General features: G+C 36.1%; 1 protein-coding gene across 1 annotated transcript; it reads left to right on the forward strand.

The window, feature by feature from the left end:
* The first annotated feature begins 340 nt into the window (after positions 1–340).
* On the forward strand, positions 341–14,508 carry LOC113069050 (tetraspanin-12-like). The gene is made up of 8 exons (XM_026242022.1): positions 341–829; positions 1,177–1,308; positions 2,196–2,278; positions 3,543–3,678; positions 8,512–8,577; positions 10,003–10,110; positions 11,061–11,204; positions 14,206–14,508. The coding sequence occupies exons 2-8, from the start codon at positions 1,243–1,245 to the stop codon at positions 14,506–14,508; spliced, it is 906 nt and encodes a 301-aa protein (XP_026097807.1). The 5' UTR covers positions 341–829; positions 1,177–1,242.
* The last annotated feature ends 341 nt before the right edge of the window (positions 14,509–14,849 follow it).

The following is a 14,849-nucleotide window of genomic DNA, read 5'->3' on the forward strand; positions in this document are numbered from 1 at the left end:
TAATTGCAACGTCTTATATCACTATTCTTGCATTTCAGAGTTTATATTTCAGGACTGTAATATTAAAGTCTGACTTGTATGATATAAACAAATGTAATATTTCGAAAAAGTCAGAATTGTGAGATAAAAAGTTGGAATTAACTTTTTTTTCCTAATTCCGTTGGGTAAATTAGCTTCCATAGTACATACATATACACTTTTGGTCTACATATACATAAGTGTTAAAATGGCTTGCCATAATCGGGATGGATATGATGACCCGGTTTTTGCCTTTAGGACCCGGAGGCACCGCTGCTCCGGATGACACTCGCGCGTTTGGACTGAAAGTCTTTTACAAGCACAAATTAAACACAACACTTGTGGAACGGCGAGGTGCAATCAGCTGGCCCTGACAAGAAAAGAGTGTATAACTCCTGAATGACAGTGGACCTGAATGGATCGCAGCGAAAACGCCAGACTGCTGCGCGCAGCTCCGTTAGGAATATAATAATTATGATTTTTTTTCATTGCAGGCGCAACTAAGTTTGAGGATTTCCTCCAACTTCATGCTGGACAAAATATAAAGGGTTCGTCTGTGTAGTGCCTTGCAAACGTTTTTCTTTTTCCTTTTGGATACGCCAGGGATTTTTTTTCTTATTGCTTTTTAATTTTTTTTTTTTTTTTTTTTTGTGAAAAGTGTCAAAGTGAGTTTAATAACCGTTTGAGGGGAGAAAGTTGTAACTTGCTCTTTTTAAAACCACGTTTCTTCCTAAACATCCCACGGATATTTATAACACCATTTCAAGACATTCTGGATGCGAACTGAACGCACACAAGGATTTATGATATGGTATGATTTCAAAAATCTCTGTAAAAACATCTTAAACCAGCCTAATGGCCAAACTGGTCTTCAGATGGTCTTAACTGTTTTAGGATGCACTTAGCTGGTCTCCAGCCTGGCAAAGATGGTCTTCAGCCAGCTAGTCTTAAGATGATTTTTAGCTAGCTGGGTGTGCAAAACCACTTTAAAATGAGCCAACAGTTCAGTGTGGGGTGGAAGACCAGTTAAGACCAGAAAGCCCTTTAGACTGGTTTGTACAGAAGCGATGTGTTCCAAATGACACCAAAAGCTAGCTGTACGATTGTTCAACTTTTATAAATGCTTTACGCAATTTTCGAACTGATTTTTCTCCGCAGCGGTCATGGTGCCGTGGTGGCAGAAGTTAAAATGAGGTCTTTTGGCGAGCAGTTGGTGCGCTCAGAATGGCCCGGGAGGATTCGGTGAAGTGTCTGCGCTGTCTGCTCTTCGCGCTCAACTTTCTCTTCTGGGTAAGACGAGTCCAAGTCGGAGCAGGTGGCTGGGCGAGCGCTCACGTTACATGGCACGCCGCTGCTGCGCGCTCTGCGCTCTCCAAGACGCGCAACAGCCACTCACTCTCCGACACACGCGCTATCCGTGTTCCCTCCCTCCCCATCCTATGTTATCTTCATGTAGAGGGCAGCCTGTATCCCAGCTATGCTCGAATGGCGCACATCTCACATTCTGCCAGGCGCTATTTTTAGGGAATTAAATGTGATAAGCACCAGGGTGTGTTTTTAGACCAAGAATGCCTGCGTAGGGCAAACTAAACCCATGCCACTAATATTGCAGCATGTCAAACATAGCTCTGTTCCTAAATAGGTTTCCAAGCCAACCAAAAACACAAATACAGATCCATGCAATGCTTGCTTGTTTATTAGTCCAGTTATGTACCTTTTTTGCCTGTCTACATTCTCCAAAGACTAAGCCACAACTAAAATGCATGAATTTTGTAGCAGCATGCTATCAAACCAAATTACATCTGTAAGCAATTTTCTTTGCCATTTTTAACCAGCTGTGATTTTTTAGTGGCTGTATGAAGTCTAATATTTGGCAGCCAGAAGAAATTAAAACTAGTTAACAATTAAAAAAAATGATTGATCTCATATTTTAATTTCAGTGTATATTAATACATTATAAAATCAAACGTTGCATTAACGTGACATAATAGGACCTCATGTAAAGTGTTAACAATAAAATATATAATAGATTCAATCTTGAAACAAATATTAAAACAAAAACCAAACTTTTCGGGGAGGAATGTTTTTGTTTTTTTGCTTGTATTATCTTTTTCAAAAATAAGGATTTCCATATTCAATTGTGGCTCAAGTACCTTTTCTTCTCTTTTCCCCCCAAGCTTATGGCCCTGTGTGTGCTGGGAGTGTCCGCCTGCCTCAGGGATCACCTGAACAATGTGCTCACCTTAACCGCTGACACCAGGTGAGTGGTAGCAGATGGACAGGTGTGGGCCGTGAAATCCTTTCATCAGGGGCAACGGTCCATTTAAAGGTCTAATTTACTGTTTTCCCATTTTCAGCCACTCTGGATGAAATTGCCTCGAGCTTATGAAGTAATTACAAGCATGAATGAGGTGTGCAGTTTTGGGGAAGAAATCAGATAAATTTGCCAGTTGAGACATGGGACTGGGTTGACAACCATTCATTTGTGTATGTTTTGTAATTGTGTAGAGTTTTTTTCCCCCAACTCCTTTCAAGCAATAAAGGAAAACATATTAAAATTGGAAGAAATATCCCAAAAGTATCGATATTATCCTGGAGGCGAGTGATATCTAATTAGTGTTGATGAAAAGCAATTTATCACCAATGAGTGTATTATAATTTGAGCAGTTACTGAGTGCTCTGTGGCTCACTTCATGACAGGAATGGGAATCAACAGAGAGAAAATTGTGTTAAAACCTGATTGTACACAATGAATATGTTTCCAGAGTTGCACTGCAGTAACATGCTGCATCAGCCCTTCTTCCATGACTGTAAAGTAGAATATCAAAACATAGTAGAGTAGAACATTTCAGATTTATACAGATATGCTTGATCCTTAGTTAGATATTTAGAAATATTCAGTGTAAATTAAGCTCAGCAGCAATTTTTTTTTATATAATTGTATTATATTAAAAATATAATAAAATATATTATAGTTTTTTTTCTTTTGATATATATATATATACTGGATAACTTTTATCCATATTCATATTTGTGTATACATTATTAATATATATTATACATGTACATGCATTTTACATGCAACATACACACACACACACACACACACACACACACACACACACACATATATATATATATATATATATATATATATATATATATATATATATATATATATATATATATATATATATATATATACTTATATGTATATCCAATTATTACCCCTAGATAATTCCTTAAAAATGTAGCATTGAATCTTAAAAACAATGTTGCATCTTAGAGGACTGAAGCAAAAGAAAGCCAAGCAAAAGTAGAGACAGCAAGAAACAGGAAGAGAGAGAGAGCTTGCATTCCTACAGAGTATAATCACAGTTTATTTGCAACTGGTGTATTACTCAAATATGCTGCCCTATGAGAGGAGGAAGAGACTAGTAAGCAGGATGGACGGATAAATAAACAAAATGCCCGCCAAGAAATGACTCTTCCTCTCTCTCTCTCTCTCTCTCTCTCTCCTTCAGACTGGAGGAGGCAGCCGTTCTCACATACTCCCCCGTCGTCCATCCTGTCGTCATCGCCGTGTGCTGTTTTCTAATCATCGTGGCTATGGTGGGATACTGCGGCACACTCAAGTGCAATCTGCTCCTACTGTCTTGGGTAAGTAGAACTGGGAAGAAAAAAAAAAACAAAAGACGAGGACAGCAGGAACATTGTGTGGTTTGGAATGTGTGTGGTTTTGTGTACCGAGAATATTTTAAGTTTAGCTGGCAGTGACGTTGTTGACCCTAACCACCCTCCAACCAGATTCCAATAAAAAATGCTTTCTTTATCCACGCATCCCCTCCGAGACCGCTGTGTCTTCACTTCATACACTAGAGGGGAGTAGAGAGAGACAGCACATCCTTATAGTCTTCCTCAACCATTTAATCGTGTAATGTTTTTTCACTGGTAACAGATTGGATTGTGAAAAGTGGCCTTTATATAGGAAAATGGAATCAGGTAGTTAAAACATACAGTAAGCACCTTGATGATGTCAGCAGAAAAAAGTTGTTTCAGAGTCCGAGTAAATTAAAAAAAGTTAATGAAACACTATTTAGAAAAAGGTCATTAAAAATGTCCAAACTGCTCACTGTTAATTTGCTGAAATTGAAAGTTCATTTTGTTTTTAAATCTGATGTGGAACACAGAAATATATCCTTGTTTTTATTATTATTTTTATTATAGTTTATTTTTTTATTTTTTTTTATGAATACTTAATTATATAAATGTTTTAAGTAATATATATATTTTATTTATATATTATTTACACTTTTTAGACATGTGTATGTATGTGTGTATGTATATAATGTATAAAAGTAATGCAAAAAAGTAAAAAGTTATTTTTCTTATTCATTAATATTAATTTAAATTATTAGTAGTACTAGAACTAGAAGTAGAACTTTTTTAGTTATTTTTTCAGACAAATGTTTTTGCTTTTCTGGAATAACATGTTATTATTAATCATGCACAGTGAGCTGTGCAACATGCAATAATGGGTCAGTATGTTGACTTTAAAAACACCATGACATTAAAATCGGCCATATTTTGCCATAACTGTTTATACTGATTTAACAAAAGACTTGTGGTCAGAAAATGTTAACGGCATGACAATCATATTCTAATCAAATCCCGATGGAAATGCTTAAGTCCTGCCACTGTTATTTCCCACCAAACATTGTTTTTCACTTGAAAATATGTCTTATTAAAGAAGTTAAATGCAGTGTTTATGCAGTGTCATGTAGTTTTGACTCCACTGCAGACGTGTGTTTAAAACTAGTGTCACTCATCTCAGAGCTACATTGGTATTCTACAAGGCCATATCTTTCTTATATTAGATGTCACGGTGCACCCTGGGACTAGTTATGCTCATCATCATGTGTGTGTGTGTCAGATGATAATAACCACCTCAGACACGTGTAGTAACTTGCTCTAAAGGTTATGGAGGCCGTGAAGCTCCTGCGTCTCTGAGACAAAGAGTTAGACAGCAGTAATGTGTAAGCACTGCACATCACTCAACATGATGAACTGTCTAGGAGAGCCAAATAGAGGGCACATAGTTATATCCATTGTGTTTTTGTGTGTTTAGACGGATATGTTGGTGACATTATGACTTGTGAAATTGCAAGATCTTGACAGGCTGTTAGCACAGATGATATACATGATTTGGCCAGGAAGGAAATCCACCCTCCATCTGACCCTTTGAATAAAACGGGCTGTTTTTCATACTTTAAAATGACAGTCCACCTAAAAAATGAAAATCTGTCATCTTTTACTCGCTGGTGTATTGTACTGTATGTAGTTACTTACAAACCCATTTGACATGGAACAGAAAAGGAAGATTTTAAAGAGAGCGTCTATCGGCAGAGGGCTGTTTTGTGGCTCTCTGTCCCAGGTGTGTGGGGTTCCCGTCTGCTGACCCAGACTGAGGGCCTGTTTTCTGGGACTCCTTGGCCCATCTCTCTCCCTCCTCCTCCTCCTCTCTCTGGGTCTCCATTCATCCAGGTGGGCTTGTGTTACCCAGCGGCTCGGCGACAAACAATATTATCTGGCTGAGATACAATAGGTAAACCAACCCAGGAGGAGAGCGGGAAGACATGAAGAGAGGAGAGGCGCTTGGGTTACGTGGTCACTCTATTCACCAGCCGCGCTCTCACCGAGTGCTGCGACACACACACATTAACTCAAACGCTCTCACACACTCTTTAGCCTGTCAAAGAAAAGAAGGCAACCGGGAGAACATGAGAGCAGAGAGAGCTTCATATTAAACATCAGTACATAGCAAGAAATGTAAGGCTATGTCCACATCAATCCAAAATTATAAATGCAATCTAAAATGCTAAACTGTTATTAACTTGTTGTGATATGACAGGAATTGCGAGTATTTATTCTCTCATTTTTTTGCAGGGATATGACAGAATATGAAAAGTAACATTCATTTTTAGGAACAATATTAAAGTGAGTTGGCACAACAATGCTGGTAAACGATAGATATATATGCATAAGTCAGATGAATAAACATGCATAGTCATTTTTTAATACCTCAGTTTTTAAAAATAACACTAAAAAGCAAAAAATCTTGTTCTGTATATCCACTTAAGACAAAACACGCTGTCTCATTGTAGACAAAAGGCCAAAATGTACAGAGAAAAAATAGATAGAAAAGTTGCAATAAGACTAATAAATAATAAATTGTTTTATCTTATTTTAAATATATATATATATATATATATATATATATATATATATATATATATATATATATATATATATATATATATATATATATATATATTCAAATATTATAATAAAAAATAATAGAAAAGTATATTTTATAAAATTATATAAATGTAAAAAAAAAAAAAAAAAAAAAAAAATAAGAACAACTTTTAAAACCAGTTTTATAAATACATATGATTTATTTTTTACTGTACTTTTATTTAAATAAATTTACAATAAATAGCTAAAAATCTATTATTTTAAATTATACAAGTTTTATTAAATTATTAGTGTTTTTAAAAATGTTTTAAAATATTTTGCCAAGACCAACATTAATCATTTCAGATCAGCAATTCTGACATAAAAAAAAAAAAACCTTATTCAAAACGCAGTGAAAAATTTACAATGAAAAAGTAAGGACAAAGTTATTTTTGTGGCTGACCTTATAGCATATGCATATATTGGAGTTTAAATTTTTAGATGAAAAATGTTGCTTATTATAATAACGTACATTTCTGTAAGTCTGTCCAGCTGATGTGTGGTCTTTAATATCCAGTATCAATCAATATGGATGAAGTTGATAATGTTCAACTGTGTTCAGCTGTGCATCCCTAAAAGCTTAAAAAGTAATAGCACATCTCTCCTCCATAAATCACATCATTTGTCATTCATGTCCACAGCACAGTCTGTTCAAATCTCTTAACCGTAAGCAAACCCCAAAAGCAGCAGTTTAATGACATTAACAGTAGCCATCTGTCAAAACAAATCTGATACGACTTTATAATGGACTCGCTCTCGTTCTGTTTGCATGACTAAGTGATAAAGGGGGTGTAAATTGTTCCGGTGAAAAGGAAATCCATCCATTTCGACATGTCCTGTTTTCTGTAACAGCCAAAAAAATGTGTGAGTGTGTAAGAGGAAAAGTAAAACTCTCAACAAATCAATAAAGCGAGAGGTCGGCGAGAGAATGTAACCTCTCTTACCCTGAGAAATATATGTGCGCGTTTGCAGATGAGCCAGCTTGTTGGGAACTTCCAGAGGTTACAAGTTCACACTGGACATATGTGAACGGCAGATATTAGCTGGGAAGAATGTGAAGAGAAAAGGTTGTCATTTTTTCGAGACAGGCATCAGACAGACCACAGGACTGAAATGCTAACACAGCAGTAGAACAGCCACAAATATTTAGAGTCTCCCAAATAAACAAGCTGTCAGACGGGGGTCTGCTCTGAATGCGGCTCCTAACACTGTCATTCATCTTGATAATCTCTCTCAAAGTGTGTGCTCAACAGAGGGGAACTATGTACATGTTAAAGAGATTCTGAGAAAGACAGAACCGAAGGAGATGAGCTCGATGTGTTAGTTCACAGGGACCTAAAGACTCAATCTGTGCATGCAAAAAAACATCTTTTTGGAATTTTGATTCTCTTTTGTTCCATTCATTCTGGGCATCCATACGGCATACTATATTTTTTAAATAATACGGAGGAAATTAAGTTAAAAGTAAAACAAATTATATATATATATATATATATATATATATATATATATATATATATATATATATGTGTGTGTGTGTGTGTGTGTGTGTGTGTGTGTGTGTGTGTGTGTGTGTGTGTGTGTGTGTGTGTGTGTGTGTGTGTTTATATTAAATATACACTTTAAATTTTAAATAAATGTAAACAAAATTAGTTTTTTTTTGTATTGATATCAAATATAGATTATGTATTATATATATATATATATATATATATATATATATATATATATATATATATATATATATATATATATATAAATAATTTTACATTTTAATGTATATTTTCTATCAATACTAAAACAAATAAGATTAATGAGAAGAAAAAAAAAGATTAAAAAAAAGTTTCATCTTGACTTGGAATTGTGATAATTTAATACCTTGAAGGTTATGTCAAGTGGATTGTATGATTAAATGCAGTATGCTCTGTTATATTTGCATATTTTGCACAGTATACCTACTGCATACTGCAACAAATAGTATGCCTAGTATGCTATTCTAAACACAGCCTGTCAGAGTTACGCAAAACTCCGAAAAGCGACAAACCAGACCTCAGATCCCAGCAAATGTGAACACACACACACACACACACATTTGCTCTTATTTCTCCATGTGTGATCATCAACACCTTTTTTCTGCCCTATTGTTTCAAAAGATATATTTAACCAAACTGTTTTCATCTGTGTGTGCGTTCGCAGTATTTCGGCAGTCTGATGGTGATATTCTGCGTGGAGCTGGCCAGCGGAGTGTGGACGTACGACGAGGTGCGTGATGCTATGAATAAACAGGAATGCCTACACTTTCCTCTATTTCATGTCAACAACATGGCCCCCACACGGCCGTTCCCAGGAGCATCGGAATGAGGATCCAGTTTCTAAGCCGCTTGCTTACGATCTAATCTTAACTATTATGACTTCAAAAGCCCGGCTCTAGCACATTTCCTTTTGGGGGAGTAATAATAAGCGGAGAGTTTACATTTATTAATGTGCGGATGGCGGGTGGAGTCATCTATGTAAATGCTGTGGTTGGCTCTTGAAGCAAGATTAGCATCAGCCCTTACAGAAACCTGTGCGGACTAAAAGATTTAATCGGCGAAGTGGAAAATGGATTGCAGGTAGCATCTGCTTCTGTTAGCCCAGGGATACGTGAGATAAGGCGCACCTCCAGGGGAAGAGATCACACACACCTGGCTTTAATCTAGCTTTTCTCATTCAGACATACACAACTACTGCTTGAAGACGTGCTCTTATCAACAACCTAAAAACCTTTGTTGGGCTTGATGGTCCTATTGTGTTGTTGTGGCCTAATGTGACCCCTGTGTGTGAGTGGGTGGACAATGAGCTTGTTTACTGCAAAGCACCTGGCCTGGTTACATGTTAGCAATTATATCAACAGTGTATGCACTCCAACTTTCCTTGGCTTAAAGCCAAAATTGCAATCACATTCGCAACCCACCTTATTTCCTAAATGTGTAATTTTTTACTCTTTCCCTGCCAGCATTTTTGAAAAAATTAAATAAAAAATAAAAATATAATATTGCCAGCCACTGCAAATTATGTCAAGAAAAATATAAATAATTTATTATTATCATTGGAAAACTTATTATTAACAAAAGGAAATTCATTTTAAAGGTTTAATGTGGCATGCTATTATGGTTTTATTTTTCTTTAGAATAACATGCAGTCTTGAATTACTCACAATAAGGCCAGAAATATGTATGAATAAAGTATATTAGTCAATTGTAATTTCACGTTGACTTTAAACTGACAAGCTTTAGCCTGTTCAGCTGAGATGACACATCTAGCCCTGGGCATCATGGGTACTTATCATATGCCCCTCACAATGATTTCCGAGTTGTGAAAACAGAAGTGTCTCATGGAGACTGAACTGTAAAATGCCAACTAGTATATAAATAACACTTGCACACACACTTGTGATTAGGGCATTTCATAACTAACCAATAAACTGGTCATAAGAGAGCCTAAAATTGGAAGTGTGGGCATGTGGATGGTCCTTTAAACTGCCTGGAAATAACAAACATTGTTTTTGTTATTTAGAAAACATAATTACTGAGCGTTTGGGGAATTGCTTTTATGTCATTACAGAATCACAAGGGAAAGTTACAAGGCTTATAAAACTGTAAAATGATTTCTTTATGATATAAACTCCCCCTCTCTTTCTCTCATCAGCCTATGGTACAGAGGTCTGATATGATAAGTCTGAAGTCACGTATGCCTCAATTCGGCCTGCAGCGTTACCAGTGGCTCACACATGCCTGGAACTCTATACAAACAGAGGTGAGAGGTCAAAATCATCAGCAGGATAGCACCTCGTCTAACACCTAACCAGCCGCAATGCAACATCTGATGTTGTTAAGTAATTGTAGTGTTGTCACTGAAAGTGAAAAATGCTTAACAAAGCCATTTACCGTAGTCAGTGTGAAATCTGATCTTGAAAAGGACAAATAATTTTCTTTCTTTTTTTTTGCATTTGTTCTATAGCTTTCTTTTAGTCTAGTTGTCTTATAAACCTGCCATTGTATATTATGAATATTCTTGGTTCTTTGATAAATAGCTTTTGTTTGTTAATTGCTGCAGATAAAAGTGTCTACTTAATGTATAAATGTTAATGTTAATATACAGTTATATGAAATAGGATTTTGAAACAGCACAAGGTATACACAGGCCAATTGGAATTCAGAATGCAAATATTATGAAAACATCACTGTCAATTACTAATTTTCCAATATGGTGTCATTGTAATTGATATGTAATTTTATGAATTTTTATGGCTAGGTTTAGGTTTGAGGGATAAGTTAAGTGTTCTAAAAATCTAAATCACTTATTGGTAAAATTATAAAAATGCATATTTGCTATAAAATGGGTAGGTTTAAGTGTGGGGTAGGTTAAGGGGTGTAAAAATCTAAATCGCTTATTGATAAAATGAAAAAAATGCAATGATGTGAATATCTTTATAATTAAATTAAATTAAATTAAATTAAATTAAATTAAATTAAATTAAATTAATTAAATTAAATTAAATTTTATTATATAAGAGATACGTAAATATTTAACATTTTTTAGCTAAAAATACGTACATTGTACATTTTAAACATTGAAATACATCTAAATTATATGTTTCAGAATCAATAAAAACGCACAAAAATGTTAGTTTGTGCTTGTAAATGTCACGTATTGCCTACATATAAACAATGAGACTAGGCTGAATTTTCAAGCCTGTCTTACAGCTGAAGTGTTGTGGAGTGATCTACTTCACTGACTGGCTGGAAATGACAGAGATGGAGTGGCCACCTGACTCCTGCTGCTCCAATCAGTATCCAGGATGTGCCCGCCATGCCCACTACAATGACCTCAGTGACCTTTACCAGGAGGTGAGCTTATTTTGATGTTATAAACCCAGATTTTTTTATTATTCCTCTAGGCCAAATAGGGTTGATGATTTTGTTGTTTTATTATTATTATCATCAGAATAATTAAGATTACAAAACCTCTTATAATGAGTAAATATATCTGTTTAATCAATATATACCGGTTGTTTTGATTAGTCCAATATAGGTTTGAAATTGTTTAGACTTTTGGCAAGACGGTTAAATGTTGAAGTGAAGATGATCTGAATTCTACACATGAAGGTCATAACAATAATAAAAAATTATTGATGTACTCACATAAGTACTTCTTATGTGGTCCAGTGGTGTCTCGTGAAAGTCATGCTGCAACTGCCAAAGATGTTCATCTGCAAATGTATACAAACAAAAACTTTGTGAATTCTAACCTGGACAGATAGATAAAATTGGGACCATTGGTTAGTAATACATAGATTCAATAAAATGGAAATCAAAGAAAACCAAACTGACTTCTTAACCATTTCTTGCAATGTCTATTCATTGATTTACTCATCGGTCACAAAATGGCATCTTCATTTTGAGAGCTTCTCTGCAAATATTGATATTTGTGGAATTGCATGTAGTTATTTGATTAACATTTTAATTGATTGATGGCCCTAATTAAAACATGACTTTGCCGTTGACTTTGTAAAAATGAGGCCAGACAGTGGAGAGATTCACTCACCTGCTGAGCGTGTGTTTAATCAAGCTGTGTTGCCAGTGAGTGTTGAGCGACTCCAGCCAGTGCAATTAAAGTCAGTCACGTAGCGCAGAGACGCACCTGTGTGTTGAGTACCAAAACACACAGTGTCTCATCCAACCCCCTGCTCTTCAAATGCCCTGTCTGTGACTCGTCTGCCACACTCTAGTTCAGTCTTTGAAAGGTTTGGAAAAGGTTTAAAAAGTTTTGAAGTTTGGAGCTTAAGATAAAATGAGATAAATTGAGTTTAGACAGACAGATAGAGAGACAGAACGACAGACAGATAGACAGACAGAAAGACAGACATACAGGCAAACAGACAGACAGACAGACAGACAGGCAGGCAGGCAGGCAGATAGATAGATAGACAGACAGATAGACATACAGGACGACAGACAGATAGACAGACAGAAAGACAGACAGACAGGCAAACAGACAGACAGACAGACAGACAGACAGACAGGCTGGCAGGCAGGCAGGCAGGCAGGCAGATAGATAGATAGATAGATAGATAGATAGATAGATAGATAGATAGATAGATAGATAGATAGATAGATAGATAGATAGATAGATAGATAGATAGATAGATAGATAGATAGATAGACAGACAGACACAGAGAGACAGACAGACAGACAGATAGAAAGATAGATAGATAGATAGATAGATAGATAGATAGATAGATAGATAGATAGACACATACAGACAGACAGATAGATAGATAGATAGATAGATAGATAGATAGATAGATAGATAGATAGATAGATAGACAGACATACAGATAGATAGATAGATAGATAGATAGATAGATAGATAGATAGATAGATAGATAGATAGACACAGATAGATAGCTAGATAGATAGATAGATAGACACAGATAGATTGATAGATAGATAGATAGATAGATAGATAGATAGATAGATAGATAGATAGATAGATAGATAGATAGATAGATAGATAGATAGATAGATAGATAGACACAGACAGACAGACAGACAGACAGACAGATAGATAGATAGCCCAACCCTGTTATACATGCATATCTGCTTCCTTTGTTCAGGCTTCAGGAAAAGAGGCTAATTTTTTATCCATAATATTGTACACATAATAAACACAGTGTGTTTGTGGTAAAGCAGCCAGCAGAGCTCAGCCTTTCAGACAGATCCCACAGCAGAAGAGTGAAAGCAGGGCTTTGTTGAATAAGACAGGAACATTGATCACTAGAGGGAGAGTCAGGAGTGAAGGACTGAGGGTGTGGAGACTGATTCCTCACCCACTTCCTGTCTCTGTCTCTCTTTCTGAGTGGATGACTGGGGAATTACTCCACAGTATAAATCCCTCACTAACAGGAATAGTTTACCTGGCCTTCCACATTCAGCATAGGAAATACCCCAAACACACAGGCATGCACGCGAGCGGATGAATGTGTCCACATTGCTCGGCATATTTTGTGTGGCAGATGTGTGCTGGCAGAAATGTAGGAAAGAGTTTACATGAAAACAACCTGTTAAAGCGGAAGTGTGATTTGTTTGTTTTTTTTGTTTTAATACTTTTTCATGTACTAGTTTTAATGTGAAAAAACAACTATAGTGAGACATTAGAAGGTTAAATGTTGAGCTTTTTTGCACCTTCTGTATTGTTTGATTGGCCTAACATATTAAAATCAGTCTAAATGCATTCTTCTGAACAATTTCTGACTGAAACTGAGAAATTGTATCCTTTGGGAATTGATTGAATGGTGAAAAGTACTTATAATGCACCATAATGTGGCTAGACTAATAATGTAGCTTATGCTAATTTGTGTAAACTGTGCCTAAATAGCCACCACTGATACCAGAATCTAAACTAGCAAGGCCTGATGTCAAGGGAAAAGAAGTTTCAAAATAAGCAGTTCTTTTTTTTCTTTTTCGGAATAGCATTTTTTAGAGATTCGTTAAACCAGGAAAGAAACAATGAAAACTGATTTTTCAAGGAGTGCTCTGGCCAAGATGTGATGATAATTAAAGAACACCTATAAAATTAAATAAAAAATAGTAAAATTAAATAAATACAAATAAATGTAAAAACGTAAAAATAGTAATTAAAAAGTACAATTTAAAAATAAATATTAATTTAAATAAAAAATTACAACTTTAGAGAAATGTGCCACAAATACGAGATTTAAAGAGAGACAAAAGTAATCAGTGACACCATATTTTCATCACTTTAGTTTGTTAGAATTATCCAACCTAGAAACATGCATTAAGAAATGAACAAGGGTTGACATTTACTGAATTTGGGTTTTCAACCAGGGTTGTGGACCCAAGATCTACAGTTTTATCCGGGGCACGAAGCAGCTGCAGGTGTTGAGGTTCTTGGGCGTGTCAATCGGCGTGGCTCAGATCCTAGCCATGACGTTGACTGTGACACTGCTATGGGCCCTCTATTACGACCACAAACCACCTGACCCAGCATCCCCGGATGCTTTGATCCAAACGCACTGCCCCGCAGAAGACGCTCAGAAGCCCCGACACTCACATTCACGAGCCCCTGAGGCCTGGGCCAACACGCCTGCTAATGGACACACCCAGTTTGAGATGGAGCAGCTTTCCTAGGCAGTGACTTCATGGTGACCCATCGGCTACTTCAACCACCGCGGAGGACACTAAAAAGACACTGAATGGATTGGACAGCAGTGAACTGGACCAGAAAATGGACCTTGTGGAATGTGAAGTAGTTCTGTGTGCCCGGATAACAAGAATTTAGGCAGTGTGAACAGTTTTATAGAAAACTTTATATACCTGTGGATAAAGTGGCTTTTTGTGGACATCACATAGAAGACGAAGAGGATTTACTGGGTTCTTCCTAAATAAAGCCATTGCCTCTGTCTCTACGGACTTGAATTCTCCAGAGGGAGGTTTCTAGAGTGAACCATTTTCACTTAAATCTTATTTCC

The sequence above is a fragment of the Carassius auratus genome, unplaced genomic scaffold, assembly GCF_003368295.1.
Source record: "Carassius auratus strain Wakin unplaced genomic scaffold, ASM336829v1 scaf_tig00000530, whole genome shotgun sequence".
Taxonomy (NCBI): Eukaryota; Metazoa; Chordata; class Actinopteri; order Cypriniformes; family Cyprinidae; genus Carassius; species Carassius auratus.